At 38.6% G+C, this 19,339-nt stretch overlaps 1 protein-coding gene and 1 long non-coding RNA gene across 3 annotated transcripts in view; one reads left to right on the top strand and one right to left on the bottom strand.

The window, feature by feature from the left end:
• The window catches only part of NEIL3 (nei like DNA glycosylase 3), a 44,398-nt gene extending 29,568 nt beyond the window's left edge, over positions 1 to 14,830 (bottom strand). Inside the window, exons 1-2 of one of the 2 annotated variants that reach the window (XM_019749439.3) lie at positions 14,563 to 14,830; positions 2,403 to 2,518 (exon numbers count right to left, since the gene is read on the bottom strand). In XM_019749439.3, the coding sequence (XP_019604998.3) occupies positions 2,403 to 2,518; positions 14,563 to 14,718 (272 nt within the window). In that variant the 5' untranslated portion in view covers positions 14,719 to 14,830. The remainder of the gene's footprint in view (positions 1 to 2,402; positions 2,519 to 14,562) is intronic. The other variant, XM_074331566.2, reaches the window with a different exon arrangement.
• Positions 14,831 to 14,954: 124 nt separating this feature from the next.
• On the top strand, positions 14,955 to 17,915 carry LOC141571056 (uncharacterized). Its single transcript, XR_012495555.2, has 2 exons — positions 14,955 to 15,097; positions 15,902 to 17,915. It is a non-coding gene; the product is annotated as an uncharacterized LOC141571056 (long non-coding RNA).
• The last annotated feature ends 1,424 nt before the right edge of the window (positions 17,916 to 19,339 follow it).

The raw sequence follows: 19,339 nt of genomic DNA, 5'->3' as shown, positions 1-19,339 counted from the left end.
GGCCAGCCCTGTAAGAAGCACTCAAAGCCACGGGCAATTTTAATTGTGAAAATCTTCGTCTTAAGGGAAAACTATAAGTGATCATTAAGCACGTTTCCTGTTATATGCTTTCTAAATTGCAGGCCAGCCTCGTGGGTAGAAAACACAAGTCAAAAGCGAAGACCACATTTCTATCTCATGCTCACAGACCTGCAGCCTCACACAACAATCACATTTCTTTGACAGAGTCATCCATTCTCCTAAGAAGCAGAGGTTGGGAGTGCAATTTTTTTTTTTTTTTTTTAATTATGTTACGTTGTGAAAGGGGCTACAGTTGATTTTAGGTTGCTCAGCTGCTATTCAAACAGCTGATCTCCCATTGACCTCGAACTGTTTTTATCAAATAGTCATTAAGGCTATAGGAAATGGAAAGGAAGCAACCACTGCACTACTCCCCATCCATATAGTGAGATATGTGCTCTCTGGGGAAGGCACTAGTTCGCTTAGTTTGAAGAGGCATTGCCCTTGTTTAGAACTTCACTTCCTGACAGCCCTGCACTGAGAAATGATTCCCCTTTATCAATTTGCTGGGAACACTTAATGAAAACCTGCCTCTTATCCTACAGAAATAAATCTGTACCTGATACCAGAGAATCAATAAGCTATCAATGTTTTCAACTATTCTTACACAGATACCATTGTGTCCCACTCTGTTCAGAGCAAAGAGTTTTTTCAATCACATCAATCTACTACAATAATGCAACCTGCCGTAGATCACAATTGCATGAACCAGAGGCATACGAGATCTGACAATTCTGTGAATTTGTTGCGAAAATGTTGCTAAACTTTTTTGATATCAGAGGGATTATTCATTATGAATTTGTACCAATCGGACAAACAGTTAACCAAGTTTACTATTTGGAAGTGCTGAAAAAGCTACGTGAAAAAGAAGAAAACGACCTGAATTTTTCACCAACAATTCATGGCTCTTGCCTCACGACAATGCACCAGCTCCCACGGCATTGTCTGTGAGGGAGTTTTTAGCCAGTAAACAAATAACTGTATTGGAACACCCTCCCTACTCACCTGATCTGGCCCCCAATGACTTCTTTCTTTACCCAAAGATAAAAAAAATATTGAAAGCAAAACATTTTGATGACCTTCAGGACATCAAGGGTAATATGACTACAGCTCTGATAACCATTCCAGAAAAAGAATCCCAAAATTGCTTTGAAGTGTGGACTAGGCACTGGCATCAGTGCATAGCTTCCCAAGGGGAGTACTTTGAAGGTGACCGTAGTGATATTCAGCAATGAGATATGTAGCACTTTTTCTAGGATGAGTTTGCAAACTTAATTGTTTGACCACGTAAGCTGATATTATCAACTACAGCCATGAAGTGACAGTGGTTTCCAAGGACAGTAGCTGCTGCTGATGAAGAGAGAACACCTCCAAGGAAGGCAATGACATAAGCTCAGAAGTCCTCTAAACTTGCAATAGATTAAGATGCAATAAGTAACAATCATATCATCTCAGATTATCCCAAAGTACAGTCACAAATTATCTCTTTGTGACCATTATTTACCTTTAGTTAGAAGCATGGCTTCCAGTCACAGGACTTTTAAGAAGATAAAGCTGTTCAATATGTTAAAGAACCATTAAAAAGATTCAAGGAAGCAGTGCCAATCTTTACAGCTTGCAATAGCTTAGGCTAAACTCAGAGAAGGCTGAGATTTGATAAACATATTAACCCATAGGCCTTTTTCATTTTCCTGCAAAAATTAAATAGGTGATCATGCTCTGGCAATTACATACATTTTGACATTTTCATCATTAAGTCAAGCAAGGAAGTAGATTGAGTGACCTTCTCTGCCAACATATTAGCAGTGACTTCCCATCAGCACTGTGAAACAGTGGAGAACCTGTTACTTCTGTGGAAAGTTTTTGAATTCTATAAATAAGTTTCCAAATTCCGTGCAAAGCTTCAGAGAAAGAAGATAGAAAAACATAAAAATCTAGAGATACATTTAAATCATGGTAGGAACTGTCATGAACATAAAGAAACTGATGTTTCTAATGCAATAAACATCTGATGAAAATAAAAGGGGAGAATAGCTGTGTAGGGAGTTTGGAGAAGAGCAAAGCAGAGCTGTGCTGCTCTAATATCTTTTGAGAAGCCCTGTGAGCCTACCATATATATTTTTTAAAGAAATAAATTGACTGGCCCGCCGAGTAACAATGACATCACAATTTATTCTTCTACTGCTTACTGCTTTCCACTATAGAATCTCAACCTCTTATATTAGAGCTCTCTTAAAAATGGAGTACTTTCTACATGATTAAATGTGACACCCAGCAAACTGCAGAAAAAGCCTTCTACCCATCTTTAAACACAGAGGATGTATTGTATAGGTTTACCTTACCGTAAAGCTTTTGGCCCAAAGTACATAAAGAGCTCCTTCCCCAAAGTTTCCACGCCACTGTAAATGTGTCCATTAAACAGCCTCAAGAAATTCTGGCTGGAATCTTTATTTTCAACCTAGTAGAAAAAACATACATACATACATGTAAACATACACACAAACTGTAAACAAAATTATAATTCAATTCTTAAATATATTTATATTACTTCCTGTCCAGGTGCATCCCATTGAGAAGAATCATCTCCAACAATCAAATAATGTTATCAGATGTTTACATACATTTTGTCAAATTACTAATATGCAGTCATTTAAAAAGAGAGAGGTCCAGGGTAGCCAGTTGGCTCAGTTGATTAGAGCGCAATGCTCATAATACTAAGATCACCAGTTCAATTCCCACATGCGTCAGTGAGCTGCGCCCTCCACAACTAGATTGAAAATGACTTGGAGCTGATAGGTCCTGAAAAAACGCACTGTTCCCCAATTAAAAAAAAAAAAAGAGAGAGAGAGAGAGCGGTCCAAAATATTTAAGTTAAAAAAAAAAAAAAAAAATGCAATCGGCACCCAATCAAAATGAGTTTCTTCCAGGAACATAAAGCTTTGCACATATGAAAATAAAGCACAGAAAAATGATGTGAATGTTTTAAAACTAGCAACTAGGATACTGTCTTCCATTTCTAGAAGTATAGCCAGGGTCCCCAAAAGAGCATTCAGATTGGAAGAGCTAAAAATAGATGAGGGTAAAGGGGTCAAATATATGGTGATGAAAGGAGAACTGACTCTGGATGGTGAACACACAATATGATATGTAGATGATGGATTACAGAATTGTACACCTGAAACCTATGTAGTTTTACTAACCATTGTCACTGCAATAAACTTTAATTAAAAAAAAAAAAAAGTATCTAAAATAGGAAAACAAAATATTCTGACCTGCAATGATGAACTTGTAAACCAGTAAGGAACAATAAGAAGCTGAAAACCAAGTAAAAGTGGGAGAGAACCCCAAGGGTAAGCAGCGCCCTGTAGCCAGCTGTTATCAGAGAGGCATTTACAGGGCCTAAGGAATGAGAGCTCCAGTTTTAATGGTCTTGTGGGGCATAGGGAATGATATATAGCCTGGGGCTTCCCTATGTAGATAAACCTAGTATGGGGCCTGTTCTCTCTCGCCCCAACACAATGTTAAGAATAAAGGAAAACGAAACTCACTATCCCTTCCCCGCATCAACGTGCAAAACCAAACAACACTGTTGGGATTACAGTCAATGTACTGAACACTATAAAGAAGACCAAGGAAATGATAAACATCAAGTATCAGCCCTTCTGTGGGCGAGGGAGAGGAATGGGTTGGGTTTAGATACTGGTAATGCCCTTTTTCTCAAGCTAGGCAGTATGTACACTCGTGTTCTTTATATTGCTTTTTTTATTCTTAAGATATATTTTTAAATGTTATTTAGTTTGCACTGAAAATGTAATGAAAAATTTAAAACTATTATAAATGTGTAACTATTACAGAAGATACTATAGGTCTTGTAATTTACACATTAACTCTTAATCTAAGGTAATATCTACACATACTTCTTTTATTTTTCTCAAGTGGACCAAATGATTCTCAGAAGATTCAGGATGAAGTCTTGGTGGTGGTGCTGGTGGGGTGGTTGGTGGGGAGGGTGGTCAGGGAGATCATTATAAACCAGCTTTAGATATAGTCCAGGAGCAAATGACAACTTTCCCTCCACTTAGGAAGATATTGCTCAGCAATTCTCAAACTTTTGGTTTACAGACATGTCACTCTAAATATTTAAGACAATATGTCTGCTCTATTATTTATTTTATTAAATTGGCCCTTGTTTAAAAAGACACAACTGTTGTATTTAGATCAAAGGGATAACAGGTATTAAAAATTTTCTTGAGAATTGCCAGGGACTGAATTGTGTCCCCTCAAACATTCATATGTGGAAGCCCTAACCCCCAATGTATATTTGAAAGAGGGCCTTTAAGAGGTCATTAAGGCTTAATGGGGTCATAGGATGGAGCCCTGATGTAACAGAAGAGACACCAGAGGGCACCCTCCCCCTCCTTCCTGTGTGCTCAGAGGAAAGACCATGTAAGAAGAAAATGGACTTCTGCAAGCCAGAAAGAGAGCACCACCAGAAAACCAAATGGCTCAGAACCTCGATCTTGGACTTCTAGCCTCCAGAACTTTTAGAAAACAAATTTCTATGTTTAAGCCACCCAGTCTATGTATGGTATTTTGTTATGGCAGCTCGAATGGACTAAGAACAGACACTATTTGTCCACTAAATCCACTCACAATTATAATGGCTATACTCAATGCCAGAATTTCCCTGATTTCAGGAAAATGGCTTTATATCCCTTCTTTACATAATAAGAACTGGGGAATTCATCACAGGCTCAGTGTCCAATGAACAAATGCACAGGAGTGAATAAAAGTGCCAGCCTTCCCGTTTTGCACAAACCACAGAGAATCTGTGGGAGAGTCTAGCATCAAGAACTGTGGATACACATGTCACCGTGTCCTGAGAACATCTGCCTCTGGCTTCTCCTCTTCCTTGAATGAGCTGTAGGGCCCATCAGTGATTATCAAGCACTGGCATGGCAGGCTTGAGTACTCACTGAGGAAGAGATATGTTTACACTTGCTTGTTTTATAAATGAATATGTTTGAGCCCTGAGTTGAGAAGCACCAAGACTCTTGACGTTTTTCTGTCTAACAAAAGACTTTACTCCAGCACTTATATACACTTCAAGCCAAGTATAGATTAAGATAGTAGGTTTCAAGGTAGGTTTCCATGACAACCAATCAGTGGGCAAAAAGTTCTTATAAATTAGCCAAGACACTTTTAAGATGATGATATACAGAACAGATATAGATCTGTATGAGTAAACTTTGCCTCAACATAAATTCGGTTTTATGTTTTTAGGACCTCGAATTTAACATCTTGGGACATTTAAAACCTTCATTTCTGAATTAATGGGTCAGAGCCTTGTTTCCCCACCACTCCAATGTCAACAATCTCTTGTCCTCTCCCAATATTCTTGACCAGCAACATGCCGTCTGATGTCCTCTGGCTTCTGTTAGGGTTGCCAGCAGAGGCTGGGTAGAGAATCTAATCCCATTTCCTACTCACAGCCCCTGTTACCACAGCAGCTTTCCCTACTTCTTGGTTGGGAGAATCTTTGCTACCACTGTCAACCTAGTGCTACAAACTCCCAAGTTAAATCTAAAACTCAGCATCTTCCCAAGACGTTGAAAAAGGTCATCAGGGGCAGTCTGTCACAGCCGTCCATCCCTGTTACACCCGGAACATTCCCTTTCTGCGAGATAAAGAGCCCTCACAGCCAGTGCTGGGTTTATTGCCTTGTGACGGGATATCTTTTCCTGCTCCAGGTTTGATGTATATTCCTGTTCTGTTTAAGCACCTGCATATCAATGGCCCTCAGGCATGTCCCCACTTTCTGTATTTCAGACCCCAGGGGGAAGGCTCAGGGTCCTTCCACTACAGCACAAAGTGGGGTGCATACTGTCACACTGCCCATGTCCACTGTGGATCAGATCCACTGGCCACTGGGGACAGACACATTGTGAGGGCCTGGATCTTGTGCACTCTCTCTCCTCTTGTTGTAAGTAAACACTGTACCCTCTTGAACTTGGTGTGCACGTTGTCTCTTCTCAGCAACTTGGAATAGGGCACTGGTGTTTCCCAGTGGCTCTTCCCTGCCTTTTGACCTTGGCTACACTCACATTCTATTCTATATTCTTTGGCACAGCCTGACCTCCCCCTGACCTCCCACAATATCTGACAGGCCGATTGAAAACTTCTGTCAGTCACATCACCGCTTCTTACAGTGCTGCCCTATATCTAATTGCCCCATTTTGCTACTTCCCAAAATGGGAAACCACATGACTGAGTTTCTCTCACTCCATTACTTCTCTGTTCCCTGCTCAGATGTCTTTTCCTCTACTGAATTCTGACTTTACTATGTTTTATAAATGGCCCCTGGCAAAGAGACAGACAAGGTAACCTTGAAACAGACAGTGCTGTCGCAACACCTAACAAAACAGTAAATGAGTCCCAAATGTCTTATGTGAACTCTGCTCACATGGCTAAATTAACAACTCTGACAAGAACTTACACCATTTAGTTTAAAACTCACAATCAACAGCTATCATCGTTCATGTCATTCACTTGGCTGTGTCTACAACTTTGACGTTCTCTGACAACAGAGGTGCTATATGCCATCTGGAAAGACATCCATGCTCATTAAAAATGCACCATTCGTGGCTACCTAATTGGATTCACTCATTCAGAAAAGTTTATTGACCTTCCACTAAGTATGAGGCCTTTTTCTAGATGCTAGGGATGTATCAATGAACAAAACAATGAAAAAACTCCTGCCTTCATGGAGTTTATATTCTACCGGGGGGCGGGGAGAGTAAGTAATGAACAGAATAACAGTATATTACGACATTTTGAAAAGAAATTGAGATGAGAAAGAGAGATCAAAATTAGGGGAGGGTGTAGAAGATTGCAATTTTAGATGTGGCAGTCATAATCTCATTGGGAAAATCATATTTTAACACGTCTTAAAGGAGTTGTGAGTGAACCATACCTAGGCAAGAGCAAGGGCAATGCACAGCCCTAGCGCGGAGCGTTTCCTGTGTATGGAGGGACAGTAAACAGGCCAGGTTGGCCAGAGCGCAGTGTGCAGGGACGATGGCAGACAGATGAAATCTGACATAATAAAGATCAGATCATGTAGCCCCCAAGGTCCACTCTAAGGACTGGCTTTTTGTCTGACAGAAATGAAGGAGAGGAAAAGATATGATCTACATGCTGTTTCTGGCTGCTGGGTAGAATTCTGGCTAAGGGGATCAAGGGTAGAAGCAGGGAAAGAATTTGGAGCACTACTGCAACAATCCAGAGAAGAGATAAGGAGACCTGGGTGAGCACTGCTGAACCATCATCTTCCATAACCAATGCTGCGGGTAGGTTAAAATAAAAAAACTTTTTATATCCAGGATTACTCACTCAAGGCATCACAATTGACCTGAAGCAGACATCTATATACTCTCCAAATTACTGCCAACTATCAGAGATCTTACAAAGCCAAGTAGATCTAACCATGGGAAATTGGGCCCCTTAGCAAGAGAAAGTCTCAGTGGCCGGCCCTGCAAAACTTCACGGTTACTGGACCACTTATGAACAAGACAAAGAGGAGTAGGTACATGCCTTTGTAAATAAATTCTGTTGGGCATAAGACAATGAATCCAAACATACAAAGGCCAATATACTTAAAATGCACGAGGCCGTTAAATCTTTTCACACAGCTGTCAGTGCAAAGTGTAATATGTCCTGGCTGACAGAGCCTCAAAAGGAACCGCAAGCCAAGCCGTTTAAGGTGTAATGTATGTGTTACTTTACTGGTGTTTTACCCTGTTCTCCATAATTAAAAACAAACCACAATACAACATTAAAAAAAAAAAAGGAATGTTGAAACAGCCATGGAATTAAAGGCTCTACAAATATTGAAAAAAGACATTTATGGCCTGCTGAAGGTGACCATTACAACATCGATGTCGGCCGAAGGGCAAGTGGAGGAACCGTCACCGGTAGAAAAATAGCCACTGGACACCTACAGACCTGACACTATCAATAACTTCAGCTCAGAAGAAGCTGTTCCTGTTCCAGCTGCTGCGTGACCTTGGCTTCACTATGCTTCAGAATGAGTTTTTTAATACTTGACGAGGTGTTTGGGAATTAAAATGAAATGTTAGTATAATCTCTTCCTTGCTCACATATAGAGCTTGTAATTCTCTTGGTACTAGAATATCCCCACCTGGGAAGTAGAATGATCTTGAAGCTTTCTACCGAGCTCGGGGTTTGCCACAACCACTCTCATAGTGCCTACGATACTGAATAATGCTTTGTCTGGGGCTTGTTTCTCCCTGATGTGTCTATAAGCTCCTTGGGGACAGGAACTGTGGTGTTTAAATAAAATCCCTGAGAGCCCCACACAATGCCTGGGGGTCAGTGAACATTTTTGGAATTAATCAGATCCCTCCTCCTTTCCCTGCTAAAATGGTGTGGCTTTAAAATACAGACTCACTGTCTCCCCACCCACCATCCCTAGCTTGCTTTACCTTTAACACCTCAGTCTCTTATTTTCTAATTATCTGCAATGGAGTGAGGTTTAAATATAAGAGGACCACACTATCATTACTACCAAAAGCTATAATAGATGGAAGTAAAATACTGTATTTACCAGAATCCCCCATAAAGTAAAAAGAACTTTATGGGAAGGTTTCAGAAGGGATTTAGGAAGGAACTAATGTACTTTCAGCAACCAGTCCTAGCATGCCTTGATTTTTATTTGAGATGTTTACTTAGCATTTAACGGTTGCTTTAAAGACATCTACTCTAATACTTCATTTGTGCTTTGATAAAGATCTTTTTATTCAGTGGTTTATCATGCAGGCACTTGACCCCAGGCCTGATTCCTAGTACCCTATCATTTCCAAACTAATCAGCTCTGGATAATAAGGACAAAATAAAATTTTAACTTACAATCGATCCTTTCAAGCATCTGCATAGATTTTTAACTGCTTTTTTAAAAACTCTATTTTAGGGGCAAATTCTGGTATACCAGTGACGGTCTGTTCCGTTTATTTTGAGAGCTATTGTGTACGAACAAACTGGGCAAGGTTTTGCAATAAACCTAAGGTTTACAAGATATTCACTGGCCCTGCTGGAGAATCACTTCTTTTTGTATAAGCTTCAGCTGCCCAGACAAATTTAAAAATTAATTTCCACAAGCCTATTGTCTTTGCTATAACTATACGAAATTGCCTGATATATACTTGACTTTTTCATCTTGATCCTTATAATCCTGTTACTATATTATTTGAACATTTCATCCCTTTTTTTTTTCCTGAAATAGAGATGAAAATCTCCTTTGCCACAATTTTAAGTATGATTGAGAAGGGTTCACCTTCCCATTTTCAAGTGGCTTAATAATATGAAATTGTCAAAACAACATGGATCTTCAGAGACAGCATATGACTTACTGTGCTGATAACCATTTATCCTGCCTATCCATGGGTGAAAAGGAAGATGAACTCTTCAGAACAAAATAAGACTTTTCCGTAGATAAATATTTCAACTCTAGTGTAGTCACTTATTTTCCCCATAGAGAAAAACATGCCATATTTACTTTCATAGTCTCATCCCTTTTTTTTCCCTACGTTTTTAAATTTTATTTCCTAATGCAACACTTTTCTTAATCAGAGGTCACTTATCTACCAATTTAAACCATCAAAGAGCCTAATTTTAAAATGGTCTCTAAGCACCAAAATAGAGGTCTTTTAGGTCCATTCATCAAAACAGTCTACAATTTTGTAAGAGCCGAACCTTTAAGCATTAACCCAGGGGCTAAATGCTTTGTACATAATTTGAGGACACAAATGATTACAAACTCCTCATGAGGGAATAGGGCGTTCCTCAGATTAATGAGACTGGTAAGAAAGCTCTGATCTCAGAGAAAAAGGAACAATTACTAGAATGTGTCCTTTGTTAGGCACTAAACTAAGAGTTTCAGATGTCCTCTAATCTAATCCTGAGCAAATAAGCAAAGACTTGAGTATAAGCATCTACAGATAAGGAAATAACAAATGAGTTGGAATTCAAAAATCCAACTCATTTGATCAGATATTTTTATCTCTACACTGTACTGAATATGGCAGTGTTAGACTAAAAGCTACAATGAACGTGGAAAATCACCTCCTTTAGTTTTCTCATCTGTAAGACTTACCTGTTGTCAGTTATCTATTGGTCCAAGATTTCATATAATGTTAAATACTGGTAATAATGATCTGAGTCATGAAGGGGAAATCATTATTAGTACCCATGTGAGATGTTAAGAAAGTATGCAGGTATTGTGCATGTTCTACAAAATTTGGAAATATCTTTGGATTTAAAGGAATAGGCTTCATTTAGCTAGAAAATGAATCTCTGTGGATTAGCTCATTCCTTCATATAATGGCAATAACATGAGCTACGATTTTATTTTATTTTTTCCACTATGAAGAAGGGAAAGGAAGGAGGAAAACGTTTACTATGTGGCTTCCTTTTTTCCTTGTTGTAGGAATTTTCATAAAACATACGTAACAAAATACAGATACTAATAATGACAGATTCTGAACTGAATTTATTTTTAAATCCTTAATCGTTTTGCGCTATTCAAAACTTTGCTCTTCTCCACCCTTTCAAATGTTTATTAAATGCTCACTCTGTTCATGACACTGTGAAGGACATGCAAAGATGAATAAGAGTAGCTAGCATATTAAATATGTATCATATCTTAAGGAGTGACAGAATAGCCAGTGGTCATGTTTCAAATGAAATGAATGCTTATATTATACATAAACAGTTTTACATCCTGTTTTGTGAAATGAGTTTGAAATTATATGCAGATTACACAACTGATTTCACTAAAATATTATATCCATCCAACAGTTATAATGGGAGGATGACTCTTTACAGCTTATTAACCAGACATGTTCATTAATATTCCAGTATTGCTTCTTATCATAAGGTCCACAAACTCCAACAGAGTTTTATGCAATGTGCTCATACAGTTGCATCATTTTATGCTGACAAGACAGTGGATCAAATGTCAGACATAATATAGTGCACACATGACTAACAGATGGTAGGGTCTTCTATAACCAAGCTTCCTTCTTTAAAATGAGGACCAGTTGTCATATGTAGACATGCATTCAAGTGTGTGCTCTATGAACTTCAAATAGGAGCGAAGAGGACAAAGCAAAGAATGGGTTCCTTATGGCAGTAGCTACTTAGGTGAACATTTATCAGTTGATTTTTCAGAACAATGATTATCTGAAGTTTAAATATATTTTTTTAAATGCCCAATTAATATTTTATGCTTACTGCAATGTAAAGAATATATATGCAGTTATTAACTTATTTTAAAATGCTGCCTTGTGAAAACTAGTGATTTCAAGGCCATAGCAGAAACATTTAAACAGCTTTAACTCTCTGGCATAAATGTTTAGGAGACATAGGATCATCTGTTACAGTGATAACAGAGGTTTGTGACAACCTACCGTGTTTTGATGAAATTTATGAATCCAACAACCCTCTACAATACAAAGATAATTATTTTACAAAGATAACCATTTCTTTAGACCAAAGGCCCAGAAAGTGAAGCCATGGCAATATTTAGAACTTTCCCAATAATCACAAAGAGATTATTAATTCCATGTTGATTTTCAAATTCAGTTCCCATGTAACTGGTATGGAATAGGTCTATGGTTCTAATAGATTTATCCCAATGTTTCATACCTCTTTATGTCAAGTTTTTAAACATAATAGCTTTAAGTGCAGAGCTTTTTATTTAAGGAGTATAGCTTGTTTAGTATTGCTTCCAAGTGATGTTAGTAACTGCCCAGGCATTAATGAAGCATTTGTATTATATAACCAAGCTGCACTCTTTTGTGCAATCTGAACATGGGGATGGAAGCCATTAGAAGAGAATTATCAGAGTAGGTAAGAGAATCGACTAAACTAAACAGAACTAAAAATGGTGGCAAACAGCCAAAACCCAAGTTCTCATTTCACTGTTAAAAAATAATCACTACAACATACTGAGCGATATGCTTTTCCTGACATTGAATTAGCCTCTTTCCTTCTGAATCTTTTATAACTGAGAGGGAGTGATGGTTAAGAATGCAGACTTTGGAGGATAAAAGAAGGAAGACCAAACCCTGGCCAACTCCTTACTAGTCATGTGATCTCGGTAACTTATTTAAACTCACTCAGGGCCTCACATTCCTCATCTGTAGAATCAGGTTAATTCTTTATCACAGGGTTATTTTTCATTAACCAAATAAAATGTAAAAATTCTTCAAAAGCACTTTATGACTTGCCACTAGAGATAATCACAACAAACTTCAAGAAAATGTTCATGTTATTTTGGTGGTTCATGTTATTCATTGAATACCAATGAGGTGATATCTATCGAATACATGAAGTTGGAATCTCTTTATCCTCTTTGTCTTTGTATCCCCAGGAACTAGCATAAAACCTAATACAAAATGCATTAGTGTTTAATGATGGCAGTTATGAAATCCATAAATATATTCACATCATATCCATTGCCAAATCTATTGCCTATACTTCCAAAATAGCGATTCTGTTCCCTTCTCTTCTCTACCACCTGCACTCTTGTCCAAAGATTACTGCAGTCTTCTCCTAACTGAGGAAACAGTATCTACTCTGGCTTTCCTCCAGTCTTTATTTCTTTATTTTCAAGGTAGAGTGATCGCTTAAAGTGTAAATGGATCTTACTACACTTCAAAGACTTCCACTACTCCTAAGAAAAATACCAAGTCCCTAACCAGGTCTGCAAAGATCTCTGTGGTCTGGCTCAAACCCACCAATCCCAATCCTGTCTTATTTCAAACTACCTTCCTTCCAACTCATTCTCCCTTTTCCAGTCACACTGGTTTTCTTTCAATCCCTCATATACCGGGGGTGCCCAAAAATGTATACAAGTGGTCACTTTGGTCAACAATGCTCAAGCATAATGCTCAAGCATTGCTTCGCCATAATCAGAAGTGTCTGGATGCTGATGGTGACCACTTTGAGCACCTCTTGTAATTGCAGAAGTCAAATGTGACTTGTATGCATCTTTTCTTATTGGTATATATTGAGTATTACAGTTTTAACATAGTTTTCCTTTCTTAAAATGTGTATACATTTTTTTGACGCCCTCTGTATTTGAAACTCTCTTCTTTTGCTATCATTTTGCCAGCCAACCTCCGCCCAGGTGCTGCGTATCCCCTCCTCACCCTTCACACCTCAGTTTGTTATGTTCCCAGCAGAACCTTCCCTGACCTGACTCTAATTCCCTACAGACCCATCAATTTATATTTCTTTCTGTTCTAATTAATTGAATATCTGTGTATCTTCCAAACCAAAGTATAGGCTCCACAAGGGGAAGTATTTGTTTTTGTTCCCCTGGTACCTTGAGTATCTAAAATTTTGTTGAATGAGTGATTATTATAAACATTAATATTCTTGAGAGACCATTCAAGATCCATCTCTGTGATACCCTGAAAAGATTTTGACAGACACTGTATAGTAAGAGAATAGGTGCAGAGTACTTACTGACATATAAAGACAAAATAAAGAAAATGCAAGGGCAATTGGAAAGCGATGCAAAACTTACTATTCTTCCAAGTTTGAAAAATGTATTTTCTCAGACTTAGAACCTCATGTCTTTCAAGTAGCAAGCAAATGCTAATTTCATAGCAGGCAACCTTTTCTTGCAGGACCAAAGACTATGAGGAAGCTTTGCAGGAAAAATTGAAGTACAGCATAATACTGCATACTTCCATGAAATACAACCATTTATGTATCTATAGAGCTTTTAAAGCTTAATCAGAATATTTTTAGTACAAGTTCTAAACTCTTATCAAATGAATGTCACACCATCTGCAATGAATGCCTGAGTGGCAAGAAGCTGTGCTACAATTTACTTTAAAAAGAAAAAATTCACTTAAGGGAACCAGAACTGGGTTTCACTGCCCCTTCATTAGATGGTAATATTAAGCTGAATGGGAAGGTCAGTGACAAATTTTCTACGTACAAGCTTAGAATTATAAATTAGTTGTGATACACTTATTAATTGCAAGCATGTTTGGGAAGCGAGAAACTAGAATTTCGTGCTAAAATCTTACTGTCTTAAAAATGTGAAGAAAAAACGTGAAGAGGTTGCAGAGACCTGATTAATATTAACAGTAGAAAATGCAGCTATAGACATAAGGACACCATCTTTTGCTGGGTTGTAAAGAAGTTAAGCAAGGTGACATGGAATAAAACACCCTCGATCAATTCCTGCCTGGGAATCTCTGGCAGTCTTAGCCTTCAGTAGTTCTCTATTACGCAGGCGCACTAACACAGATTTACCTCTCCTGTAAAGATAAACCTTGGGTAAAGCAGGGCCCCAGGGAGTCTGGACCAGAGCAAAGAGATGACACTTTGGACCCTGGAAACCTGACGGAGTCTTTATTACATTTTCTCCTGCTGCCCCGTAGCCAAGTTATAGGAGCGGCTCACCTGGGTAGAAACCGCAGCCGCCGAGGCTGCAGGAGGCAACCGGGGGTCCCCGAGGCTCTGCAGAGCGCTTCCCCGCACCTCCATCACCGCCTGGCCGGGGCACACCTCCGCCCGAATTTTCTCTCCATTTAGAGTACAACCTGGTCCTTCCACCATCTCCCAGGCCTGGAGCCCACTAGTTTCGGGCTCTAAGGAGAAAATTGCTGTGCAATTAAACCTCTGCGCGGGCACATGACTCCGCAGAAAGGAAGTTCAAATCTCCCGCGCCTCCAGCCCCGCCCTGGCCCCGCCCTGGCCCCGCCCTGGCCCCGCCCTGGCCCCGCCCTGGCCCCGCCCTGGCCCCGTCCGGGCCCGCCCATGGCCCCGCCCGGGCCCCGCCCACTTCCCTCCTCGTCAGCCCCTTCGCGGGGGCGGATCGGGCCCCCGCTGCGCAAGTGCAGTGCCTCACGCCTCAGGTTCGGGATTTGGGGTTTACAATGGTCCGACGTACCGGAGCCGGGTGACTGGAGCCCTTGCAACCTGGCTAAACTGTAAGGTCAGATTGGGGCCTCAGAAACTCCAGCTTTATTTCCTTTGCTTTGAGGTTTTGCCCTTGTCCTTGAGCTACTCAGTACACGCACGTTTTGTGACCTTGTCCTTTTTCTTTTTCTGTCTTAAAATCCAAGGTTGTCGCAGACAGTCTGGCAGGCCTCTGGTTTTTGTGTGCCCTGTTTGGTGGGAGGAGAGGGCACTCAGGAGGATTTTTAGAACAAGCAGCTTTTATTTTTTTCTCCTGTAGGTTTAGCATGCCTTAGAAAATGTGGCTTTATATGCCAACTATTGTTTAGTGTCCACATTAAAAACCCCTTCATTTTTAGATGGTTAAGTGAGTCCTACCCCAATTCAAGCAACCATTCTGTTAGGAGATGACTCAAGATGAAAGCTATTTGAAATAGCTTTGTGAAAGGCAGGGCTCTGTATAAATATGAGGGAAATGCATAGCTTTTCAAATTTTCACCAATATGTTTATATATAAATACATGAAGCTAATGACTCCATACAAGTTTGTAAATAATGAAAAATCCATTCCGTTTTTAAAATTAAAATATAGCACATTAAACAGAATGCCAATTTATAAGTGATTAAGTATATCATAGTGCTGTAAACCAGAAGACTATATATATATACACACACACACACTAGGGATTTTAATTAGAATATACTAAAGACAAATTCAAAAATGTGAAAACTACTAAATCTTTCTTTTTGTAGTGAGAGATTAGTGGTTAAAAGTTACCTGAATCAGGTTCAGGATTCTCTGTATTTTACTCCCTTGTTTAATTGTTATTTACTCTCCAAGGTCAAGTTACTAAATAATCAAGAAAGAATCCTTCCAACAACCCAAATTCAGTCATAATCTCTGCCCTTTGATGGAAGAAAGCTTTCTACGCCTTATTCACTTCTACCTTTTTATTTATAACTTTTTGCTACCTGATGAATTATCTTATTTGTTATTTCAAAGTTTCTGCAGGTCAGGATCTTGGTCTGACTGGGTAGTTCTGGCTCAGCGTTTCGCAAACAATTTCCGTCAAGATGTTGGCCAAAGCTGCAGTCATCTAAAGGCTTGATTGTAGCAAGAAGATCCACTTCTGAGACGGCTCACTTGCAAAGCTGTTGGCAGGACACTTGGGTTTCTCATCTGTGAGTCTCTCCATAAGTTGCTTGGCTGTTGTCACGACATGGCTGCTGACTTTTTCCACAATGTGTGATCCAAGAGAGAAGACAAGGAGAAAGCTGTAATGCCCTTTATTACCTGGTTTCTGAAGTGACGTACCCTCATCTTCACTACTTCCATTCACTAGAATTCAGTCATTCATTACAACCCAAAAAGGGATAGGGGTGGGAAATTAAGCTTTATCTCTTGAAGAGAGGAGTGTCGTATAATTTGTGAACGAATTTTAAAACTATCACAATCTTCCATTAGTCTCATTTGATTTATCATGGACTTCTCATTTCATTTCAAGCAGTAGTACGCCATAATCAGAAGTGTCTGGACACTGGTGATCACCACTTTGAGCATCTCTTGTATTGCAGAAGTCAAACATGACTTGTATTCATCTTTTGTTAGCGGTATATATCGAGTATCACAATTTTAATATCGTTTTCCATTCTTAAATGTGTATACATTTTTTTGGCACCCTCTGTATAATCTTTAAGTAGAATAAGGTTTATCATTCCCCAGAGTGCTGAGTAAGAGTTGAAGAGTGACACCAAAGACATTAAGTAACTTCACTGATGTGCCTGCCAGGCCAAGCCAGATTTTGTTTATATGGTACTAGCCTCTGAGACTTTTGATACTTTTCTTTGTTATCCTTCCTTGCATCCAATTAAGAGCAAAATCACATGCATTGTCTCTCTGCAGTATTTATAAAAAGAGTTGCCTCACATACAAGGTAACAAACCTACCTTGGGGCAGGCAGACTCTTGGTACTTTTGAACTATGCTTACACCAAAAAACAAAAATTGCACTTTTTTTTTAACCTCCTCTTCATTCCAGTTCCTTGAAACGTTCCCAACCTTTTTGTCCTAATTGAATCCTCTAGGAAACCTTCCAGATAGAATCATAATCTTCTGAAGTTGGTTCTTTCATAGAATTTACAAAACCTATCTTGCATTAGAATTAATTGATTCATCCTGGTCTCCTACTAGACTAGACTCTCATTCCTTGAAGACAGAAAAGTGAGTGTTCTGCTTATCTTTATACTTCCATGGCTTTGCACATAATAGATATTCAACAAATATTTGTTGAATTATGATTATTAACTTAAGATTTAAAAAATTAGACCTTTCTGTTACTTCTCATATCTTTATTATAATTTTTATGAATTGAGATCTTATGTTTCAGAAGTCCCTTCTAAAATAAAAATAAATGTTAACAAAAATAAGTAATATATTAAATTACCCTGTGACATACTTTCTGTGTTAGATCAATAAGCCAGTAATTTTGATGTATTCCTGAGGACATCAGAGCAACTATATGTGCAGTCATTTGTGTATATTAATCTACATGTATTTGTCTTTACAATAACTCTGTAGTCAGAATAGATAATATCATTAGTATTTTATAGATGAACACACTGAAATTCAGACTAGTTATTTTCCACGATTACATGTAGGGATCAACGAAGACACACAGAATTTGCAATTGAAATTTTCTGACTCCTAGATCAGTATTCTTTTCACTGGCAACACAGGTGACTGTAGATGAACTAAAAATGTCTAAATCATCGGAAAAGATAACTTCAGGCCCTCAACTAGCCAATATATATAGCATATAGGTACATAACACTAGTGGGAAAAGTGTTGAAAGGGGTTAAGAAATTGCCAAAAGGAGATGGGAGCTGAAACTAAACAATTTTACTACCAAAGATTTTCATTAATAAAAACATACTTAATTTTTGCTCTGTGTGAGGCACTCAGTCAAGCTCTGTGGTACAAAGGAACAGAGAGGAGACTTTGCACATACAAAATCACAACGTTGTTAGAGATACTGACATTTAAAAATGTAATAAAAGAAAAAGAGATCTCATGCTGTGTACAAAAAAAAAAGATATAGATACTACAAGAATTTGTTGAAGGAACACCTCACTCAGAAGCCATATAGTCTGGGACATGTTCAGAGAAAACATGGAATATGAGCAGATCCTCTAAATGAGGGCCCCAGATAAGTAGAAAGGTCAATTAAGGGTAAGCAAGAGAAATACAGGAAAATGCGTGATGTATTTGAGCACGGTGATTTAAGCAGAAGTGTCAGGCAGGGGAGTAGTAGTGAATAACATTGAAAAGATTCCTTGGGGAATTCCTAAGGAAGAGTAGATTTCATTTTCCTGGGACAATAGGCAGCCAATGAAACTTTTGAGCAGGTGTAGGGACCTCAAGTCTCATAATTCATGATACTTATTTACTAAAACTGAAATGCAGAACTTCAAACTGCGGAGAGGAGTCTCCCTCTGTAGTTTGGATCCCTTCAGAAATAGATGTATCACAGTTGCTCATAGTAGGTAGGTAGAGTTTCTTACACAATGCTGAGTTCGTAACACTTTGAAGAAACATAGGGGTGCATAAATTTTTTCGAATTAGAGTTTTGGAATCTAAAGAAAAGAATGAATGCATGAACTAATCAGAAACAGTCTCAGAGACAGGAACAACAGGGTTGCTAAATGGAGTGGGGGGTGAGCATAAGGGGGAAGGTGAGGGGATTAGAAAGCACAATCTGTAACTATAGGATTGCCATGGGGATATGAAAGACAGTTTGGGGAATGTAATCAATATTGTAAAGATTTTGTAGGTTATCCGATGGACACTTGTCTCATTAGGGAGACCAGCTCAGGGATGATGTAGATGCCTGATCACTGCACTGTACACCTGAAGCTGAACAATAATGAATGTCAGCTACCATATATATATATATATATATATATATATATATATATATATATATATATATATATATATATATATATATATTTACAAGAAGTGGAGTACAGCATTAGGAATAGAGACAGTGGAAATGTAATGGCTGTATGATGTCAGAGGGGTAGTAGATGGGGGGAGGGGGTTATCACTGCGTGACAGATATAAATGATAAATGTTTAACTTACATTGTTTTGTACACCTGAAACTAATAAAAGATGTCAAAAAAAAATAGCACTGCAGAGTCTTTAGTTCAAAATTTCTCTGCTTTTTCTAGTGTTAATTGAGAATTTCTGTGTGCCAGCCAGTGTTCAAAGTTTTGCAA

Source organism: Rhinolophus sinicus, chromosome 16, assembly GCF_057876585.1.
Source record: "Rhinolophus sinicus isolate RSI-liver-muscle chromosome 16, RSI-T2T, whole genome shotgun sequence".
NCBI classification, from domain to species: domain Eukaryota; kingdom Metazoa; phylum Chordata; class Mammalia; order Chiroptera; family Rhinolophidae; genus Rhinolophus; species Rhinolophus sinicus.
Note: the sequence above shows the minus strand (reverse complement) of the source record. Positions and strands in the feature narration are given on the sequence as shown.